This window comes from Hesperophylax consimilis, chromosome 2, assembly GCF_061612785.1.
Source record: "Hesperophylax consimilis isolate HC1 chromosome 2, BYU_Hcon_1.0, whole genome shotgun sequence".
Classification (NCBI taxonomy): Eukaryota; Metazoa; Arthropoda; class Insecta; order Trichoptera; family Limnephilidae; genus Hesperophylax; species Hesperophylax consimilis.
The window spans coordinates 6,940,442-6,962,499 of record NC_142837.1 but is presented as its reverse complement, the minus strand read 5'-3'; the positions used below and the strand labels follow the sequence as shown (position 1 = coordinate 6,962,499).

The 22,058-nt window shown below is 32.2% G+C and overlaps 1 protein-coding gene across 1 annotated transcript in view; it reads right to left on the bottom strand.

Annotated features, from left to right (window-relative positions):
* The window catches only part of SK (small conductance calcium-activated potassium channel), a 695,575-nt gene that overhangs the window by 166,562 nt on the left and 506,955 nt on the right, over positions 1 to 22,058 (bottom strand). Inside the window, exon 7 of the mRNA XM_089640922.1 lies at positions 2,531 to 2,893. Coding sequence (XP_089497048.1) covers positions 2,531 to 2,893 — 363 coding nt within the window. The remainder of the gene's footprint in view (positions 1 to 2,530; positions 2,894 to 22,058) is intronic.

The window sequence follows — 22,058 nt, the reverse complement described above, 5'->3', positions numbered from 1 at the left end:
TCGAGGAGTTGAGAGGGTTGCCGTAGTGGATGGAAATTCTAGTTCTACAATCAATGATTTATGATGAGCATCTTCTTTAACTAATGGGTGGTCGGCAAGCGACACATTAACTGAAGTGTTACAAAAGACGAGGTCCAAAATTCGACCGTATTTGTTAGGTAAATGGTTAAATTGGGTTAAATTTGCAAAAGATAAGCAGTTAAGTAACGCGAGTGCGCATTGATCTCTATTACTTGGCATTTGTTGATTATTCCATTCAATATTGGGCATGTTATAGTCGCCAATGATTAAAAACTTGTCATTGGGAAAACGGATTGTTAAGTCAGAAATAGTATTGGTATGACTAGTAAATAATGCTAATCTTTCTGATGATGTTAATTTTGGACCGACGCAAGGTAAATACACGCAGCACATATGAATATTATAACAATGACGATTCGATTTTGATGTATTGACAGTTATCCAGATATCCTCAGCGTCTGATTTCCAAGAGCGAGGGGTAACAAAAAATTCTTTTTTAATTCCTATGAGTACGCCTCCGCCAGTTGATTTGCTAGTGCGGTGTATATCCCTATCATTTCTGTAAACAGAATAGCGATTATCGAATAATTCCTCATCTCGGATACTATCAACCAACCAACTTTCGGTAATGAAGATCAAGTCATAATTATTGAGCAGTATATTTTGATGAAATTCCAGTGTTTTCGAGCGCAAACCTCTTGAATTTTGATAAAAAATTATTAATGAATCATGCATTGAGAATTTACGGTAATTACATTATTATGTTCGGTTTCTGTAGAATATATTTTAAGAATATTATATTCTAGAGTTATGTTATTAGTCATGAGTCCACTGGGCTTAGCAAAGCACAACATACTATTATTATCAATTAAAGTGAGTGAGTATATTATAGAATGTAGTAGTGAGCAGTTAGTGTAATTATTAGCATGTGGGGTTAATGTAAAAAGGGTGATGTTGAAAAAATTATGAAAAAAATACGAAAAAAATAGTAGTTATGAGAGGATAGGTGGTTTAACATTGCAATGGTAGTTAGATAAGGTTTTTTAGCTGTCATTCGCATGAAACGTGTATGGGTGGTGATGTTTCGTTTTTCCGTAGGTAGATTTTTGCACTTCTTATCCATAAAAACTGATAGTTGTTTTCGTTTTTAAAGGCTTTAGCGCACCTCAATGTAGATTTATTCTTCCGCGTGAGATGGTCGTTGACGAAGATCCTCTGGTCAGCTCCAACCATCCCGATGGCCTTGGTAGTGATTCCTTTTCTTTTCTTGATGGCTGCGACAATTTCGTCCTTCTTCTTGCGGGAGGTGAATTTGGCGATTATGTTACCCGGACGTCCATCTGTCGTGGTTTGTGTACGATGGCGCTTACTGATTCTGCTAACGTATTCAATGTCGCTTTGATGGAGAGGGCATCCAATGACTGTCGCGATATTCGACATCATGGTAGGTAGATTCTCGTTGGTGGTCTCAGGCATTCCATGTATTTCTATATTGTTGGATAGAAGTTCCTGGTCCCTTTCGTCGTTTCCCCTCTCTAACATGTAAACTGTTTGTTTTAATTCTGAGACCTCCATTTCTAGCTTATCAATTTTAGCTAATTTTTCGTTTATAGATTTCATATTACTTGAAAAATCTTCCATTACATTATTATTATAAATGATGACTTTTTCGAATTCCGCCATTTTACTGCTCATTTTTTCTATTTGTAGTGCCATTTTTCTGATCTCAACAGTTAGGAGTACGTTGCTTTGATCTGAGGAGCAGGATTGGGTATCTAAAATGTCCAGGGTTTGGATACAATTATTGCACTTCCACGCATCCTTTTTACCTTGCGACATGAGTTTAAAAACACTTGCCGAAATATCAGCGCATTCGAAATGGATGGTGCATTTGCAGGTTGAACACTTTATACACTCAGCCAGTTTCAGCTGCTTAACGCAATATTTGCATGTTGTATCCATCTTATGTTTGGCTTGCGGCTGCAATAGATTACAATACTGTGGGTAGCTTGAAGATTTTTGAAGAATAACTAAAACTCTAGATTTAGCACTTTTTACACTCCAGACAAACACTCACTTTCGTATTTTAATGCACTTCTATGAATATTATCAGCTGGTATTAAAATTTTAGGATAAGGGTCGATATTTTTAGAAGAACATATAAGATTAATAGGGAGCGAAATGACAAACGTCAGACTTGTGATGATTGTTGTTGTTGATGACAAACTGATTTTTATTTCCAACCTCAATCCAAACATTCGCGACTAAATCCCTTCTAACATACGAGTCATACTTTTTCCGGTAAACAATGATATTTTCCAACCTCCAGAATAAAATTAACGTTCAAATTATGTTTGGACGTCATTTCTGTCAAACGAATATGTGAATGCAACTCGCGTAGCGTGTTACTTGCAATGTCAGTAGCATGCAACTCACGAATGGTCTTATTCTCTAGTACACCACGATCTTAGCCGATACGTCTTATAAAAATAGATAAAATTGGACATACCTTAGTATAAACACCAGCGCTGGACAGCTCGTTCTCGATGACCATGACGATGATCCCGAACATGCCCATGACTAGCGCATAGTCGCTGATGCGCTTCCGCTTCTCGAAGAGAGCCTTCCGGCGTCCGAGCCGGTAGCCGATGTTGGGCTTGTGGCGTGGGCCCGCGGCGCCCTTGTACACGCCGCCGCCCAGCGCGCGCTCCTCGGCGTAGCGCGGGTACTCGGAGTGCACGCCCACCAGCGCGATGCCCGCCTCCTCGGCCGGGTTGCCCGCCTCGGCCTTCATGACGCCCCCGCCCCCGCCCCCGCCTCCCGCGCACGCGGCCCCGCCCGAGATGGACAGCGTCGACACGGGCTTCCGTAGCTGTAACAAGCAAACAAACTAAATTATAATAAGGAATTCCAGTCGTTTTTTTGTTAAAATGTTGTTGTTTGTTAAAATGAACGTTTTCCTTCTAACTCTCAATTTCTGAGTTAATAATTATCAAATTGTGCATGTTTTTTTTTATTTTTTTTTATTTTTTTTATTCTAGATTAAAGAAAATTACATTTTTCACTTATTTAACTAGAAATAACATATATATTACACATAAATATATTACACACTGATATTATTCACTTTCATTGTTTTGTTGATTGAGCATAAAACTGAGCAATTTTTTTTTAAATGTACCTATACTTTTTTCATTTTTAATTTCGTCTGGGAGGCAATTGTATATGTTGCTTCCCTCGTAACCAATGGATTGCTTGCCATAATGAGTACTGTATTTGTATGTATGAGTTTATTATTTATTTTGTAAATAAGAAGACATGTATTATATTCATATAATTTTCTTAATTTTAATAGTTTTGTTTCCATGTATAATTTTTTTGTTGATGTTCTAGATTTGAAGTGAAATAGTTTTTTGATTACTTTGTTTTGTGTTACCTGTAGTTCGTTTATATATGTTTCACATGTATTTCCCCAGATTTCAACCAAGTAGTTTAAATGTGAGTGTACGAGGCTATAATATAAACCTTTTTTAATTTTATTTGGTAACAGATATGATATCCGGCTGAATACGTTAATTAAGGGGGTGATTTTATCTTTAATATCTTGAATATGCTGTTTAAAAGTTAGGTGTTTATCAATGCACAGCCCAAGATATTTCTCCTGTATCAGGATTTGCAGGTTGTTATTTTCAATTTTTAAGGGTACATGAGGAGGAATTATTTTACGAGTTGAGCTTAAAATCATGTATCCTGTTTTTTTAACATTCATTGTTAATATATTTGATTGGAGCCAACTGTTAATTTTGTCTAAGTCACTCTGTGCATTTTCTAGTAAGATGTTTAAATCTTTACCCCAGTAGAAAATTGCAGTATCATCTGCATATAAAAAAATATCACCGTTTAAATCTAATTGGGAGATATCATTTATATAAATTTGGAACAGAAGTGGTCCTAGTATGGATCCTTGCGGAACTCCGTAGTTTATTGGTAGGTGGTTGCTATTTTGATTATTGATGCTAACGAATTGCTTTCTGTTGCTAAGATATGATTTGAATAGATTAAGAGCAGGACCAACTACACCAATTTTCTCGAGTTTCTTGAGAAGTATGTCATGGATTACTGTATCGAAGGCTTTTTGAAGGTCAATTAGTATAGATAAAATATAATTTCCACCATCAATGCTGCTTCTAAGTTTACTGATTAAGTCATTTACTGCCGCAAGTGTGTTTGATTTTTTCCTAAAGCCATATTGTTTTTTATATAAGAACGATTTTTTTGATAGAAAGTTGTTTAATCTATCGTAGATTACACGTTCAAAGATTTTAGATAAGATTGGTAAGATAGAAATGGGTCTGTAATTTGAGGTATTCGTTTTGGACCCACCTTTGTGAATCGGTATTACCTTAGCAATTTTGCAACTATCTGGAAAAGTTCCCTCTTTAAGACACTGATTAATTAACTTTGATAAAATAGGAACCAATTCTGTGGAGAGACTTAGAACTGTCTTACATTTGAGTGTATCATAACCAGCCAGCGCTTGCATTTAGTTTTAAGGATTTTATTATTTTACTTATTTCTAATTCCGTGGTAGGTTGAAGATATAATGATTCCATGCTATCATGCACTAATGTTATTTCATTGGCTAGATTGTGTGTGATTTTGTTGTGTATATTATTAGCTAAGGAGGAGCCAATGTTACAAAAGAAATTGTTTAAGTGGTCGCATATCTCTACGTTGTTTGTGATTATTTCGTTGTTAATGATTAATTTATTACAAAAAGTATTCAAAGTATTCGATTGGTTTTATATAATGCTGTTTATTAACTTCCAGGTTTTTTTACTGTTATTTTCGCATTTTTTAAAAAGATCACCGTAGTGTTTTTGTTTTAAGTTTCGTTTTTTCTTAGTAATATTATTTCTTACTACTAGGAATTCTGTTTTCAATAATGTGTTGTTTGGTTGTTTTTTTAGTTTCAGGTGTAATCTGTTTCTTTTGTTGATTAATTTTATAAGGTCTTTGGTTATCCAGTCTGGGTTATTTATGTTTTTTGTGCTAATTTTAGTGATGCTATTATAATTAATTTTATTTTTGAGGTAGTTTAAAAGATTGTCATAGTTTAATACCGAGTCGTTATTCATGTTAAGATGAAAGGGATTTTGGATGATATCATTCTTTAGATTATCAAAATCAATATGTGTATATTTTCGGGACGACTTTATAGATGTGTTTTTAGTATATGTGTGAATTACATCAAGGAGTAAAATATTGTGGTCGGATATTGAATTATCACAGTTCGTTAATGAGTATTCTAGTTTTATGTCGGTGAGTATATGATCAATGATTGTGTTAGTATTATCTGTAATGCGTGTCGCGTGTTTGTTGTTTATTTTGTTCAGGATGGTATAATTATTTAATCTTATTGTGTCTGTGTACTTACGTGTTTGAGTATTTGTTGAGTCAAGTAGATTTATATTAAAATCTCCAAAAATAATACATCTTTTGTGTGCTTCAAGTTGGGGGCTAAGTTTATCCAAAAAGTCTTAATAATTAGTACTAGGCTTTTTATACACTACACCTATGTTTAAATTAAGTTTGTTTATATGTATCCACAGGAAGTTGTTGTCGGAGTCATACACGTTGTTGATTACATTAAAGTCCATGGTATCTTTGATAAATATTGACACTCCACCTCCAGCTCCTTGTGGGCGGCAGGATGCTTCATGCCGGTAACCTTCTAGATTTACGTACTTTACTTCCCCTTCTTTCAGCCATGTTTCACTCATCAGAATAATATTGAAACTGGAATTTGTGGATTTAAGTAGACATTCTATATCTTCAATTTTACCTTTTAAACTTCTTACATGGTACATGAATGACAGAGAAGTTTGACCTTTTGAAGTATAGGGAGGTTTATATTGGTTCATTTTTTAAATTCTAATGTGTTTCTTTATTTTTGTTTCCTTCTCGTCTACCTGATTATGTTGTTTCCGTTCTCTGCTTCCGGATCCCAGTTTTTTGGAGTCTGCGTGTATTTGCTGTTTAATGTACTTTCAGGGCGATTTTATATTTTATATTTTTTATTTCATGGTATGCTATTTGGTCAGTGAAACTAGCATGTTTAAACATTAGAACTATTTTTTTAATTTCATAATTCAGCTTGGGCACATTAAGGTATCTGTTTTCTGTGACTGGGTGTATAACGATGTTTGTGTGTTTAAGATTTTGTATTATATAGTGGAGATTACTTAACAGATTTGTCGGCGATTTATCTTGTTTACCTGGGCACAGAATAACGGTATCCGTTTTCGTTAAGTTTTTGCTTTCATGAAGCACATTTGACATAAAATTATCAATCGTAGCATCCGGATAAATGTGACTACAGCATTTTGCACGAATCGGTATTTGTTTTTCAATTTTTCTCCTCAGTCGTTTACCCTGTTCGTCACCAAATATCATAACGTTTATTTCTTTTTCTTCCTCCAAAGGCGGACCTCTCAACATTGTTTTCACTCCCTCGGGAACCGTACCTTGGTCTGCAGACGAGGGCGGTTGAGTATTGCTGGTTGATGTAAGTTTTACGTAGTTTATGTAATTCTCCATTGATTTAATTTCATTAATATTTTTGTCTATGTTTGAAATCCTAGTTATGATTTCACGTTGAAAATTTTCTAGTAGTGAGTAGATATTAAGAGACATCTCTTGGAAAGTTTGAAAGTTTTCGTTTAGTTGGTTTGTTATGGATTTCAATATATCATACTGTTGTTCAGTATCGTTCACAGATGTCATCACGTTCACAGATGACAGGGTTTCTGTTTTTAGTGAAGATTTTTTTTTAGCTTCTTTGCAAATAGTGCAGGTAAAAGCATTTTTATTTTGTTTATTCAATTTACGAAAATTGCTCTCGGATATATGACAACATGTAAAGTGAAAGTTCTTATTGCACGTCTTACATAATAGATTTTCGTTATCGAATATCTCAGTGTTGCAGGATTTGCATTCCATTATTAATATTTTTTATTAGTATTATTTTTTGAGCAGGAGTAAATGAGTATTTGTGATTATTATAATCCCAGAAACTGAATTTTATAATGACTCACTTTTCGTAGAATTACCCGTTTCTTAAATCCAGTGTATTGGGTAGGAATTTTATTTAAAAATTATTTTTTTCATCGTTCACGATATATTGCACTTTAAAATGTTTATAATTATTTAATGTTTAGGTTTATGTTGTTAAATTATTTTCGTGGGACAAAAATAGTTTAATTCAATGTTAGATTTCGAACAAATAAACAATAACACGTTTGACGTTTGACGTTACGTATTTCACTTTCACACTTATTTCCACTTTAATGGGTGAAGATTCAAAGATTGTTAGAATAGTGCCAAGAGGCAATGTTGTTTAGTTACTTATTCACTGTGGTTTACTGGTTAAAGTTATTTTACTATAAGTTTTTTTTAAATTTTTGACGGAGCAAAACAAGTTCACCTAGCGGTTAACGTTCAAAACTGTGTATGTTATAAAACGATCGTTTATAAAACGATCATAGATGTTTCAAACCGTGAAAATAATCAACACTATATCATTTTCATTCCGGTCGATATGAAATCAACAAATATCAACTTTAATAAATTAGTGTGACTCTAGGTTATAATTATTAAAGAAATTTAAGTAACAAGATATTAACACGTAAATCCGGAAAAAATCACAAGAAAAAGCACAATTTGTCAATATCCGGATTAACTTAAAAAAGTTTGTGAAAATTTACCTTATTCCACAACTTATTGAAGTAATAACTTATTCCCCTTTTTAAATGTATATGGAATGAGACATGCATGGCAACGATGTTACTAGAATTTTGTATCCTACATAATATATAACAAATAAATTGCAAACATAAAAAGTTTTCTGGAGTAAAGTGCACTTCTTTTTATTAAAAAAATAAATCGTTTTAAAAAAATGTTTGAACGATTCAATGGTGCGTTTTTTGCGTTATTGATTATCATTTTTTTATTTCTTTTTATTATTTATTAACCAATAAATTAACATACATTTTTTTTTGGTATAATCCACCTCACTAGGCTGAGCCTGTTCCGAGGTGGCGGGAGTTTGATCTAATTTTAGATAATGCGAATTTATATAGAATCACAGATATAAATAAAAAGATATATAGAAAAGATAAATGATTAGATAGATAAAAAATTAAAAGATATATAGATGTATTAAATTAAATTTTGGACACCATTGAGACAGTATCGACTTATTTAGTTCACCGTCATTTCTATCCTCCGGTGACCCTTGTTGCCCTCATGACACAACTCCGACCCTCAGAACTCTCCTACCAGAAACAAGGAGCGAACTCGCTAAATTTTGAAATCGATAAATTTAATATTGCAAATATCAAATATTGACGAAAAATGATACAGTACTTGGTAGAATCCAAATAGATAATTATTAGCTAGAGTGTGCTACAAGAAAGCATTAGGTATTGGGGCTCTCTTCTTCCTTACGTACATCAACGGACTTATTATTACTGACACAGAATATTCCATGTTTTTGATATCGCTTGGTTATTTGAATGCAGCGAATATATTGACGACTTTAATAAATATGTTAACAAGACTTGTCTATCAATTTAATAGCAAAATGACTGCTATCACAAAATCGATCACTCCACACAAAGAAACACAAGTTCTGATTTTTTTTTAGTGCAAGCTACACTTATAAAAATTAATGTTAACTTCCATAATAATAACGGCGAACAGTCAAACTTGTTCACTGCGGTAAATACAACTATATGAAAATATATATCTCTAAGTAGTATAAAATAAAGTCGCTATCTGCGTCTGTCTGTTTGTGCGAAAAGTAGGCAACGGATTTTGATAGAGTTTTAACTATTATTTAGAGATTTTTTTACGAAAGGTTTATACATAAAATACATGCATAATATATTTACATAAAGTATAAATAATCGATGTTTTGTAATAAGTCCTTACATTTGTAAATGGCCAAACCTTATGAGATACCTAAATCAAAATAATGAATTACGAAATTGTATATCTTAAAACGGCCTACAGAAAAATTTTCATTGGTATACGTCTATGTACTAAGGATAACCCACAGTAATCATTTTTATCTTTTGCATGTATAATGGGTTATTTAGGAAGCTATTTTGAACAATAAAACATTGATCCTTATCCAATTCAATATGTTAATTACACCAGGCATTTAATGTAGATCGAAATTTCCCTGTACAGCCTAGAGTTTAATTGAAAATTTCATAGATTTAAAATTACATGCAGCAAAAAATAATCAAGAATCTTCTTTGACCGATATAGTTTTAATCCCTACCCAATTGATCAAATTAGTTGCATTTGGCTTTAAAACTAATTTAAAATTGTTTTAACGATATCGTAGAAGATATAACAACTTGAAAAATCCATAAAATCGACAACCGGTGGGTCTTTCCCTATAACTCACTACCTATAAAAATTTTCGTTGCTCACATCAGTATTGAGTTCTGTTAAATAAATCAAACGCTCTATTGAATATATAAATAAAGGTACCGATCAAGCTACGTTCAGCGTAAAATCACCAAATGAAATAGAAAAATATTAATCTGGTTATTAGATCTGCAGCTCCGATGCAGTATGGGGGATTTTATTATTAAGGTGAATGACATGCAGAGAAATATTATCCTCTTATTTCTCTAGTACCTAATTTAATTTCCACACATAAAACTTTTATGAATTTCATGCAATTAGAGCTTACGGTTGAAGAGTTATAACTGTTTATGAAAAAAATTATCCTTTGTATTTTATGATTACGATAGATTTCAAAAGTGAAGTAATATTTTCAAAAGTATAAATTTTTTCGGAACTCTTATTATAAGATTTGTCCGCGATGTCAATTCCATTAATCATTTTCCCTTCAAAAAGTCCGTGATGTCAATTCTAATCCAATGTTTTTTTTTTATATTGGGACTTTCTAACATCACTTATAATTATTTGAATGTGCTGTGACGTCGCGGGAAGCCTCATTCCATTTATAAAATGGATAGATTGATAGTTTCTTGAAGTTAAAAAAACGGGTGGCCTTGGGAGGGTCTATGTGGTTCATCACTCGTAAAATTGTATTAGCCGTCGCATCATCTGGCATTTCAGTTACACTTTCGGAAGGAGGCCGAACCGTACACGCGTACACATTTACGCTAAACAATACTACTTGCGAAACTAACAGCGTTTGTAGTATTTTTAAACAAAGCACTACCGGAAAATTGATGCGTGACTGCTCATTAATAGTTTGGAATTAAGCTACTACGTTGAATAAAACTTCCGTCGAAGTATTAAAACAGAACAAAGTTTTCACTATAATACTTTTAACCGTGAAAATATCAAATCATATTTTCAGAGCTGTTGTTCAAAATTGGTTACTGGCAGCTACCACAAGAAAATGGAAGAATTAATCTTGACAGTGAAAATTTTTGCGTTTTAATAAACGAGCTTCAAGAATTGGTCGACAATGTATATCCGAAATTATTAATAACAAAAGATGTAAGACAATACCTTGGTTTAAGGAGAGAGCAAGTTTTTCACCCACTAACGAACAAGTAGGCACCGAAATGCACCGAGGCAAGCATACTACTCTACAGACACTGTTCTCGATATTAAAGATATTTTACAGGTTTAGATTTGAGTTTTGAGTGTTTTTCACACGGACTACTATATGTGGCACTTTTGCGTGCAACTTCTCATCGAAATCTGTTAAGTGAAAAAAAACAGCTGTAAACTTAAAGACATTCCGTAGGTACCGGCAGTGTAGTCTAATTCAAGATTAATATTTTAAATTTACGGCTAATTTACGGCTAGTATTAGCCGTAATTTATATTATATTTTAATTATAGGCACCCGTAAAAAAACAGGGCGGGTTGCTAGTATATTATAATAAAATATAAAATAAAATACATATATACAGAATTAATGTATCAAAAATAGTAGCAAAAGTCAATTGCTTCTCCTTTTTTCAGATATAAAAATATTAATGTCAATTCAGTGATCTCTGCTTATAATGGATACGTTTATTCAATAAAATACGTAATACGTTTTAAACCACAAAATTTCGGTTATCTGGATTCATGTAATCCCTACATTTAAAAAAACTGAAACTTCTGACAATCACATATACATAATGAAGCTGTGCCTATTGGTGCGGTTATCTCCAGACAAGTTTTAACTAAGCATAAACTAAATCAAAACATATGCACGCGACAAGCTTTACAGAAAAATTATCAACACAACACACAAACAAAACAATTCTTCAAAAATTATCTTACTACATCACTATTAAAGTTTACACGATATATCCCGATTTAAAACATTGCTAAAAATATTCCTTTTAAACAATTTTCAATACACCTTAAATTGATACTTACATGAATTAAATAGCTTTGTCTATATATATGTAGAATGATGTTCTCGGTTTACCCGCGTAACGTAGTTCTTAAAAAGACTTTTTTAATTCCTGACGTTTTAGACAGATCTCACTGTCCATCTTCAGAGGCCTTATTTCCTGAATTTTGTCTCAAACTGAACGCTTTAGCGTGTCTGTTCGGTCCAGAAATCAAGATACAAGTGAACCGAACAGACACGCGAAAGCGTTCAGTTTGAGACAAAATTCAGGACATAAGGCCCCTGAAGATGGACAGTGAGATCTGTCTGAAACGTCAGGAATTAAAAAGCCCTTTTAAGGACTACGTTACGCGGGTAAAGCGAGAACATCATTCTACATCTAGATGTGAATTGGGTTAGCTGTAAGAAATTGGTTGTTCCTATAAACTATACCTATTGTAATTTCTGTATACTTGTACAATACAGTACAGTACACTTTTTCTAAAGTTTTTTTTTAAATTTTATTTTTAATACCTTAAAACAACTCGAGAATGAATTAAAACTTTTATTTGTGATACATTTATAACCATACGTTATTTTATTTTATGTTCCATGACGAGGCTCGTCTAGTCATCATAATACCGTAAACACATAAATCACATTGATTGAACCTGTATAAACACATTGTGAATATTACGAACTATACGCAGGTTTAAGAATAAAGAGGCATACCGTCCATAGCTTTTAACATCAGAACGAGTTAGTAATCTATTTACTTTCCATTAGAAGATTAAAATACTAAATTCAATTGTATTTTCATTTCCTTTATAATTGTGATTTATTATTTTTATCGTAGTATATTTAGTTGCATGGTATAACTACCATTAACTACTCTTTCGGTTTGTCCTTGACTTCCATTCTCTTTTTAATCGATAACATATTATTGACGACTAAATATAAGTACCTTAATATGTTTTTTAATAGTTTGCCTTCGACTGAATATTATTGTTTGTATTCCAACTCATATAAAATGTATGCAATAATGATTGGTGTGTGAATCTGGCGTATGTTAAATGACGATTTAGTTATGGTTGGACAGAATATCAAAGTGGATTTTATTTCAAATTATAAATTGAAAACCGGTCGTTGGCTGAGTTGAAATCGCGTTGGGTCCCACCCAGGCGCAGTATGTTCAATTCCTTGATTGGCTAAGTCCTCCATAATAACACAAGTAACTTTTCCGCTTACTGGGGTAGTAGTAGGAGATTTTGAAATATTGTCGGGTTATTCGAAACCCTGGAACCTTTTTCTTTTTTATAAAAAAAATTGGCATACAGGCATTGATCTATTGGACAAAGTATAGCCCCAAACGGTTCAATTTAGCGATCACAATATCATTACTTTTTTTTTTTGTCATTCGCAAATCAGGAGTGGGGAACCTTTTCGCTGTCGTGGGCCATTTGGATGATCGTAGTATCACCCGCGGGCCGCACTTTTGGTGGGATGTCAGTATCCTCGATATATTATTTCAGCCTCCTTTTATCAAGTATAGATCTAGCGTTACGTACCACAGGAATTCTTAGAATAATAAAAATTTTATGTTTATGTATGCAATTGGAACGCGATAATGATTTCCATTGAATTTCGTCTAAAGATGAGTCCGCAATATAAATTTTACATTATTAATAACCCATATTAAAAGTCCTAAATTATAAGAGAAACCATGTTAACTACTGTAATATTTGAATTATTGAATTAGTAAACTATCATTTGACAGAATTTGAATAGATATTTAAAATCTATCTAATGGCGAATTTTACATATCTGACAAAAAATTAAATACTTGGATTTGTTCTTTGTAATGCGAGATCATTTACTAACGAAATTACAATATGAAGCCTTTGTTCGCAGTATCCTGTAATATCGCTTAATTATTTGAGCCCTTTCTGAACAAAACCATATCCTATGGTTAGTAATTCTGCATAAAAATCCACGAGCTTAAATAATCGTTGCACGTGGAAAAACTAAACGGCTTTCTTTGGAATTTTGCAGAATATAGTGTGAAACAAGAATAAATTTCGTCACATCATTCGGAAGACAAAACTGCTTTTAAGTTATGGTTGCATCTTTGTGCGAGTACCTGTTTTGATTTAAACTACACCTAGCACATAAAAATATTCTCACAATTTTCTTTAGCAGACAATTTGCATTTTAGATTTTATATCTGCACTTAAAACCTGATGATGTTTACGTTTCAAATGCGTCAGCAGGTGAATCCACAACTGAAATTATATTATTACATTAAAAAACTGTTTTTTACTTAAGAGTTAACCCCTGCACAAATTCCCAACTTGAATTAACTTGCACCCATTTTTTCACAGGATTTAGATTTTTTTAATATCTTTTCACAGTAACTAGAATTTCATAACTTCACTTTTAACACGAGAATGGTTTACTTCAAATAGCGTCTTCAGATGAATCCACAACTGTAAGTTTTTCTTTACATTCTGAACGCAAAACCAGTTTAGGTTAGTAAATTCTTGTGCAAGTAACCAATTTTAATTAAAACTACACCCGCAACACGAAAATGGGTTCCGCCAATTTTTGTAGCATATTTTAAAACTGCACTTCAAATAGTTATTTATTAATCTTAAGTTAGCTCACATCGTCGAGTGTGCTAATAGTTTTTGTAACATATAAAAAATACAGTAATTGGCAAACAATGGATCGTAAAATATTTAAATGTAAGCACATATTATATGCCACAAAAAAATCTATATTTGAGGAAAATGTGTTTTCTCAATTCCTCTTTAAACTTAACCATCTTCTCAATCTCATTAACTTCCTTCTTTTACTTTTTTTGTACAGTTGTACGCCCTGGTACATGAGAGATTTCTGGGTGCTTGATTTTTTTCTTGTTGGTAATCTGATATTCCTTGCATTTCTCGTCCCGTGTCCGTGTATCTCGTGAATATGAAATACGAGAATGGTTTCCTTGTTAAATGCGTCTTCATACGATTCCACAACTGTAAGTTTATCTAAAAGCGAGTCCCAACTTGATAAGCATTACACTACCAATTTATTATTATTTATTTGATTTCTTATTAGTCCAATAATAAGTTATTAAATTAAAAATGGATGTTGGATCGCCAATTTATTTACACTTTAGCTCCACGTAGGCGCATACGTAAGAACCTGTTAACTATCTTATACCTTTATATGGGTTTGTAAAAATGTTTTGAACATATTTCTGAAACACAAAACTGAAAGTATTTTTTATTACTTTTTATTGTTGGCAGCAGGCAGCACCAAAGTGCTCGCGGTCCGCACCAAAAATCCTCGCGATTCCCCACCCCTGATCTTAATGAATGTTATTTATTGCTCTGCAAATTTCTTTTTCAGATCGCTAGTCAATCTCAATATTAATTAAGTAATAAATTTTATTTATTTAATTTTATGTTTGGGGAACGATGGCGAAGAATTAGACATGTTGGTGCCGTCGAGTACACCGTTTACTTGGGTTCGAGGAAAACAAAACTAGCATTTTTAAGTAGGTTTAAATATTTTATCGGAGAGTTTAAAGTATGGAATAAAGTATGCATTGGTTCTAGTTGATCTAAAACAATATCAATTTACAGATTCTTTTAAATATGTATTATATTATACAAACACATATATTTGTAAAAAAACGTTAAATCTTGCGTTCGAAATATTTTGCTAAATGAACAAATGCTTTACTTGATGTTTTTTTCGTGTATCGCTTTTATAATATGTATGTATATGTATAAATATAGGTAAATTTATTATCTCTCCGCGTAAAAGGTTTTTCAATAAACGCATTTAAGAAATCGATGTGTTGCATTATATAAATAATTAATAATTATTTATTTTTTCATGACAAACAGAGCAATATAATATTTAATTATTTTTAAAATTATATTTTCTTACAAGAGAAATCTTAAGAATGCTTTATTTCAAACCACTTGAAAGAAAAGGAAACAAAGTTTGATCCCACTTTTAGTGACGGGTGATCACATATCAAATTAATGAATCCATATTCTACAAAAAAAACCTTTGAAACATATCAAGTTTACCCATCCCCCTATTTTCATCGACAAACAACATGTTTGTTGGTTTTACTCAGGGGTTTGATCCAAAAAACAAATTTTCTGTCCCTCGTTATGTGCTCTATGATGGTACGTTTTATTCAGTAGCTACATATACCTACACTCAGTGGAAGTTACAAAAACATAGCTCGTTTGCCCTTCTACAAATTTTCATCGAAATCTACCAAGCCTGGAAATAGAAACTGTAAAAATTCGAAGGATTTTTAGTGCAAATTAAGTTTTGTAATTTCACCGTTTTCTCAAAAGGAAAAGTTCTTTATTTTATCGCTTCTCAAGAATCGATAAATCAGATAACAACATGATAAAATATTCATCTCTCTCACAACGACTTCGGCAAAATGGAACAAAATTGAAAACCATTTCTAAAAAAGAAGATTTCATTAAGATAATATAAACGTTGATTTATTGCTGATTTAACAAAAATGGAAAAAAAATAATCTCAATTCAATGCCAAATTCACTTGAGATTTCATGCCGAGAATTTATTGAGAAATATTCCGTATTCCTTCCTTATTGTTAGATCGCAAGTTGATAATGTAATTAGTTTTTTAGTCTGATTTTATTGTTATAGTTTTGGTGTTTTCATCTTTAAAATTGTTTCTACCAATTGAGAAAGGTCTGGAAATGGTCACATTATAATTATTCGCAACTTAACACTCGAAAACGAAGTTTCTCTTTCATCTTTCTTTCGATCGTTAGTAAATTGGTTTACAATAACTTTCATGTCCAGATTTCCTGACAGATTTCGCAACGTACGTATGTTAAAAAGCCATAAAAGACCAAGGACGGGTTGTTTCGGAGAATCTGAACAATTGATCAAATTTCAACGTTCATTTTCAAGTTCTGTGAAAGATTTTTTCAAGTTCTGTTTTTAATTCAGTTTTGTCAAGCAACTAGCCTACAATGATATAAAAACAGGACTTGAATAAGTCTTTTACAGAACCCGAAAATGAACGTTGAAATTTGATGAATTGTTCAGATTCTCCGAAACAACCCGTCCTAAAAGACTACCCTTCAAAATTTGAATTTGGTAGTAGGACTAGAGATCCCCTATAGGTAGCTCGCAGACGATATACTTTAGTAGTTGCGCTGCAACTGTTGCGGACATCAAAATCCATTACGGTTTACTGAGGTGCGCACACGAGCATATGAATTTTGGACCACCCAACTAAAATTTCCAACTGCCACCGCAACTAAACTCTCTCATCTGCGGGCGGCCTAACTTTGAATAAATTAAACAAACAATTTGTTTTAATATATGGGTCTTTAATACTTATTAAAACTAAATTTATTCACAAACCGGTTTATCTTGACATACGCTTCATCAGGGTAATGATTTAAAATAAAATAAATAAATAAACATAATTTGGGCTGCAAGCATATAAATATCATAGAGGTACTAAAGAGGGGGAAAAAATGAAAAAAAATACAATAACAGAAACAGTGAGACAGAATAAGCTAATATTTTACCAGCCAAGCGAAACTTGTTGTTGAATAAGTGTATTAATTTAGTGGTCAAAAACAAAGGGTTGGTTAACTTCATTATTTTGTGAAACCATAAAGAGATTGATTGCTTTCTACGAAAAGATATTTTTGACTTGATTTTTCCGCTTGTCGAGTTCAAAAATGGTAGATATTATCTCTTCTGTTACATTATTTTTCTGTGTCTCTGTCGATACCAAACAAATGTCTGTGTTCAGTCAAAGTTCTGATCCATTATAATCATAACATACACTGCAAAACAGATTTTCTAGATAAGTTTGTAGGTATACCTAACTATTATTAATGATGAAGGTTTGATCATATTATGCTGCTAAATTAATCCATTTTGAATATTCGTGAGAAGTCATGATTTCGCATTTTCCTTTATATGCTAATTATTGAGCATTGCGGGCCATGAATTGTCGCTTCTTCCCGCAGGGAATTATCTAAGTCGCAAGGAAGTAACTGAAACCTAATTGTATAGCTACGGAAGTAGAGGTTTGCAAAGGCATTGGTATGTGAGGTAAGTTCCTACAAAGCGAGAACAAAGCATCGTGCATTTTTGTATGGTTACTTTGATTGGTAATAATTCAAGGCCTTACTATGACAGAGTTTTAACCACAGATATTTTCGGATCTTTTTTTGTTTAATGATTGAACACGGAAGAATTGAGATAGCAAAACTCGGTTGGATATTTATGTATTTATTCAATAAAGTGGTGTATTACTGATATAAATCATTGCCATATACTACAGTCAAATATTAGTAAGTTTAGAGATTGGTGCGTTCAAAATAATTTATTTTTAAATGTAGTAAAGTGCAAAACCTTGACTTTCTTCAGAAACAAAAATCTTGTTTTATTCGAATATTCCATCAATAACATAGCTTTAGAAATAGTCACGGAAATGAGAGATCTTGGAATTATTTTGGACGAAAAACTAAGTTTCACCAATCATATCCATCAAATTGTGAACAAAGGTATGAAAACACTGGGCTTCGTATTAAGAACAACTAAAAACTTTAATTCTTTACAAGCCATTAAACTATTAAACGTATCTCTAGTAAGAAGTCTAATTGAATATAACTCAGTAGTTTGGTCTCCATCTTATAAAATTCACATTAACAACATTGAGCGAATACAAAAAAATTTCTACGTTTTATAAATTTTAAATTAAATATCCCTGTCGAAGACTTAAAATACAATTTCTTATTAAATACTCTAAAAATACATACATTAGAAGATAGACGTAAAATAAACGATTTAACGTTCTTATTCAAAATACTTAACTCTAAACTCGACTGTTGTGAACTCCTGCAACTTATAAACATACATACACCCACAGTAACAACACGACAAAATACAATATTCTACAGCAGCACACATAAGCGTAACTACATTGCCCACTCTCCGATACAACGACTTCACACCATGGGAAATCATTACTTGGGTGATGTTGACATATTCAATACCAACTTGGCAAGTTTTGTGGATCATTTAAAACATTTATTTCAACAATACTCCTAAACACATCATGTAAACCAACAAATAGCTGTAATTTTCTGTTTTTGTTTCTTGTGTTTGTATGACTTGTTGCATAGCTTTTATCAAATGTAATTTTATTCTTATTTTTTTATGTTTGAAAGTATTTGTCAAATTAAAATTATACTACCAACCATGTAAAAGCCCTCTGGGCGTTAAATAAATAAAAATAATAAAAATTACAAATAGTGTTTTCACCAAGTATTTGTTTCCTGCGAAAAAAAGACTAACTTGATGAGATAAACCGATACTTTTGGCGTGTCCGTATGCTTGAAGTAAGTTTTTTTTTCTCAGGTGGCTAATACTGGTCAAGACGATTAAACATATTCAAATAATTAAATTTTTCCTAATCAGATAACTAATAAAATTTATTTCAATTCAACGATTTTCATTCAAATCAGTTTGGATCACACTTGTGATTATCCTGATTATTCCTGTGTGTTTTCAGTTATAGGTTTACAATGTGTAATTGTGTTTTTTTTTATATTTGGACTCCAGGTTGCACAATACCCTGGGATCAAGCGTTCTTCACATATAAAAATAAACAGTTTATACACCAAAAAATAGTTTTTATTTGGAATATTTTAGTTAATTATAAAAAAGACATAACCACTTCAAAAATGATTGATTTACTTGTTGTAAGGATGTGATCGAAATATGTAATATTATTTCATCGAATCAGCTTTAAGGACCTTTCTATTTAATTTGAAAAACGTTAGACACAACTATCATTCATTAAAATAATCGATATGTCCTTTTAAGTTTTCTCAGAAGAAAGAAAAGGGAAAGTTGCCCAACCAGAAATTAGATAGCTTCGGCAAATTACTCTCTAATAATGAAACTCATAATAAATATGCTATGATTATAAGTTTATAATTATTTGTTGGTCCTAAAACTGTTTTTGGAAAACTATTTTTCTACAGAACATAAGGAGATAAAGAGATTAATGAGCTTTGTGTGTGTTAATGGAGGAATTTCAACTGATCGAATGAAAACTGTATTTGATTGCTTTTCCTCCCAAGTCAATCAATATCGTTTCAACGTCTGGTCACCATTGCAATTGCGCTAACAATAAATATCCAACTTTCTAGCTAAATTAATACATGTAACTATAGCTAGATAAATAGGAAAAAATGAAATAAAACATAAGCAGTTTCAAATAATTACAATAATGAAGCTACGTAATATAAAAAAAAAAGTTGATAGGTTTACTCGTTAGGCGTTAAACGTTTTACTTGTTTAATGCATAATTTAGTTTTTAATTTTTACGTGGTGTTGGGTCAAAACTTTTCACATTGTTTCTATGTTTGCCGAACATTTTGACCTTTATCATCCATGGATAACTCCACATATAAAATGAACACATTAATCGAAGAGCATTAAGGAAAGGTCAGGCTAACGATGGCCACAATCAATTGATAAACTGATCAAAATATGGAGCTATTACATCAGTAATTTGTGGTTCATAGCCTTCAGGCTTACTGTAAAAAATATTTTTAATTCAACATGGGTAGTAGCAACATAAAAAACATATTTTTTTATTGTAGGTACCTACTGAAATATTTGTGTCATCCCTTGATAATTCACCAAACCTTTCTAACCCTTATGTTTTCTCCCATAACGTTTTCAACCATGTAACTTGCAGGTTAAAATCACGTAAGAGCAGGTAATGTATTAATCACATAAAGGAAAAATAATATCAACACGCATGGCGTTAGTGAATTAAATAAACAGCACATTAATAAATTAAGTAAATTTTAATATCGAATTAAAAAAAAATGTAAATCATATTATTTCCTCAAAGTGTTTCAATTCCTCATTAAAAAGGATAATTATTTTTTTAAATATTTAGAATTACATTTAAATAAGGTAATGTTCAATCTTGGATGTGTGTCTATATCCATTTTATTTAATTTTATTGTGGTTTTTAAACCGTACCAACAATTGTCCTTCCTTACAGTATGCAGGCATGATTTATTTGGTCGAACAATATTGACCAGTAACAACGTAAATAATTAATAGCATATCATTTTTATTTTAAAACAAAAACAGTGACATCGTGGGATAAAACAAAAAACTGTAATCCAATCCACACTATTTAATATATTTTTTTAATATAAAAAATAAATAACTTCTTTAATTTTTTATTTAATTAAAGAATTGTTTATTTATAAACAAGTTCTGCTATGTATTTATTGTTAAGCGCGGTATGTGTATCGTTTTAAGCGTAACAGTATGATTATACAACAAACACCATGCTTTTAAAATAATTAATTTCGAAACTACAACGCACCACATTAACAAAACAATTTGTAACAAAAAATTATTTGAACAAAACAATAATGTAACACTTAAATAGGGAAGATTTACTAAGTCCAGCCATTTTTGAGTTTTTGAGGTATAGTACGCCTGCGAGACGTATGTTTAGGCTTTGTGTAACTTTTTACTAAGATTATGTGTTTTTACTTTCGTTAATTTTTCGTCCATTTTACGTTTATTTTGGCATTGTTTCAGATACCAACGTGTCATGGTCTAATGTATTAAACTGTAACGATATTTTGTAAATCTTAGACCAAGAAGAAAGTCTTTCTCTGGGAGAATCAGCTTTTTAAGACAAGGACAGCCACTGGACGACATTCAAAGCAAACATGAGAAAAAATATGTAACTAACGAGGCTTTCCCTTAACAAGAATCTGCTCCCACTGAAGAAGCCGACTCAAAATTGCAGAAGCTGACCTAGCATCTGATTTTGCTCATTCTTTGCAATCTGCCAACTTAGAGCGAATTTATCGTGTTCCTGGAAATACTCTTTGCGGTAAGAATGGACGCGGGATGTTTGGTCAACTAATAAGGGTCAATCATCTCACAGAACTTCAGCTATGAATAAAATCTGCACCTCTCGAGGACCAGCTCAAATTACAAATTAAATCTAGTGGGCACTTTCTGATCAAATAGGCGGGAAATTCACGACCAATTGAAGAATTCGAGATCTCGACCTGTTGGCAGTTCTACGTTTTGTTAAGATGGCCCTCTGATACTTCTATCGTACAAACCAAAACCAGCAAATATGGTTTACCTTTTATATTGTGATGAAAATGCAATAATTAATAATTCAAGCGGCAAACCAGACATGATTCATTTCTAGAACCAAACAAAAGGAGGAGTAGATTCATTTGATTAAATGTGCGCCTCAATGTCGTGCAACCGCAAACCTAAAAGATGGTCAATGCCTGTTTTCTATGGCATCTTACACATGACTTTTGTCAATTCTGTTGTAATTTATGGCCACAAAATGGTCAAATAAACTCTCAAAACAAAGAAGAATTCATTCAAGCCACTCAGCACAGATTCTGTCAAGACTTGGATTCAGACTTGAAGCTCCTACTTAAAAATATAAGACAAATTCTCGTGAAAAATCAACAAATTCAAATTTTGATGCTAAAAAAAAAGAGAATGTCGAAATTAGTGTGCTGTAAGTGCAAATAGTCAGTATTTTCTGAGCAC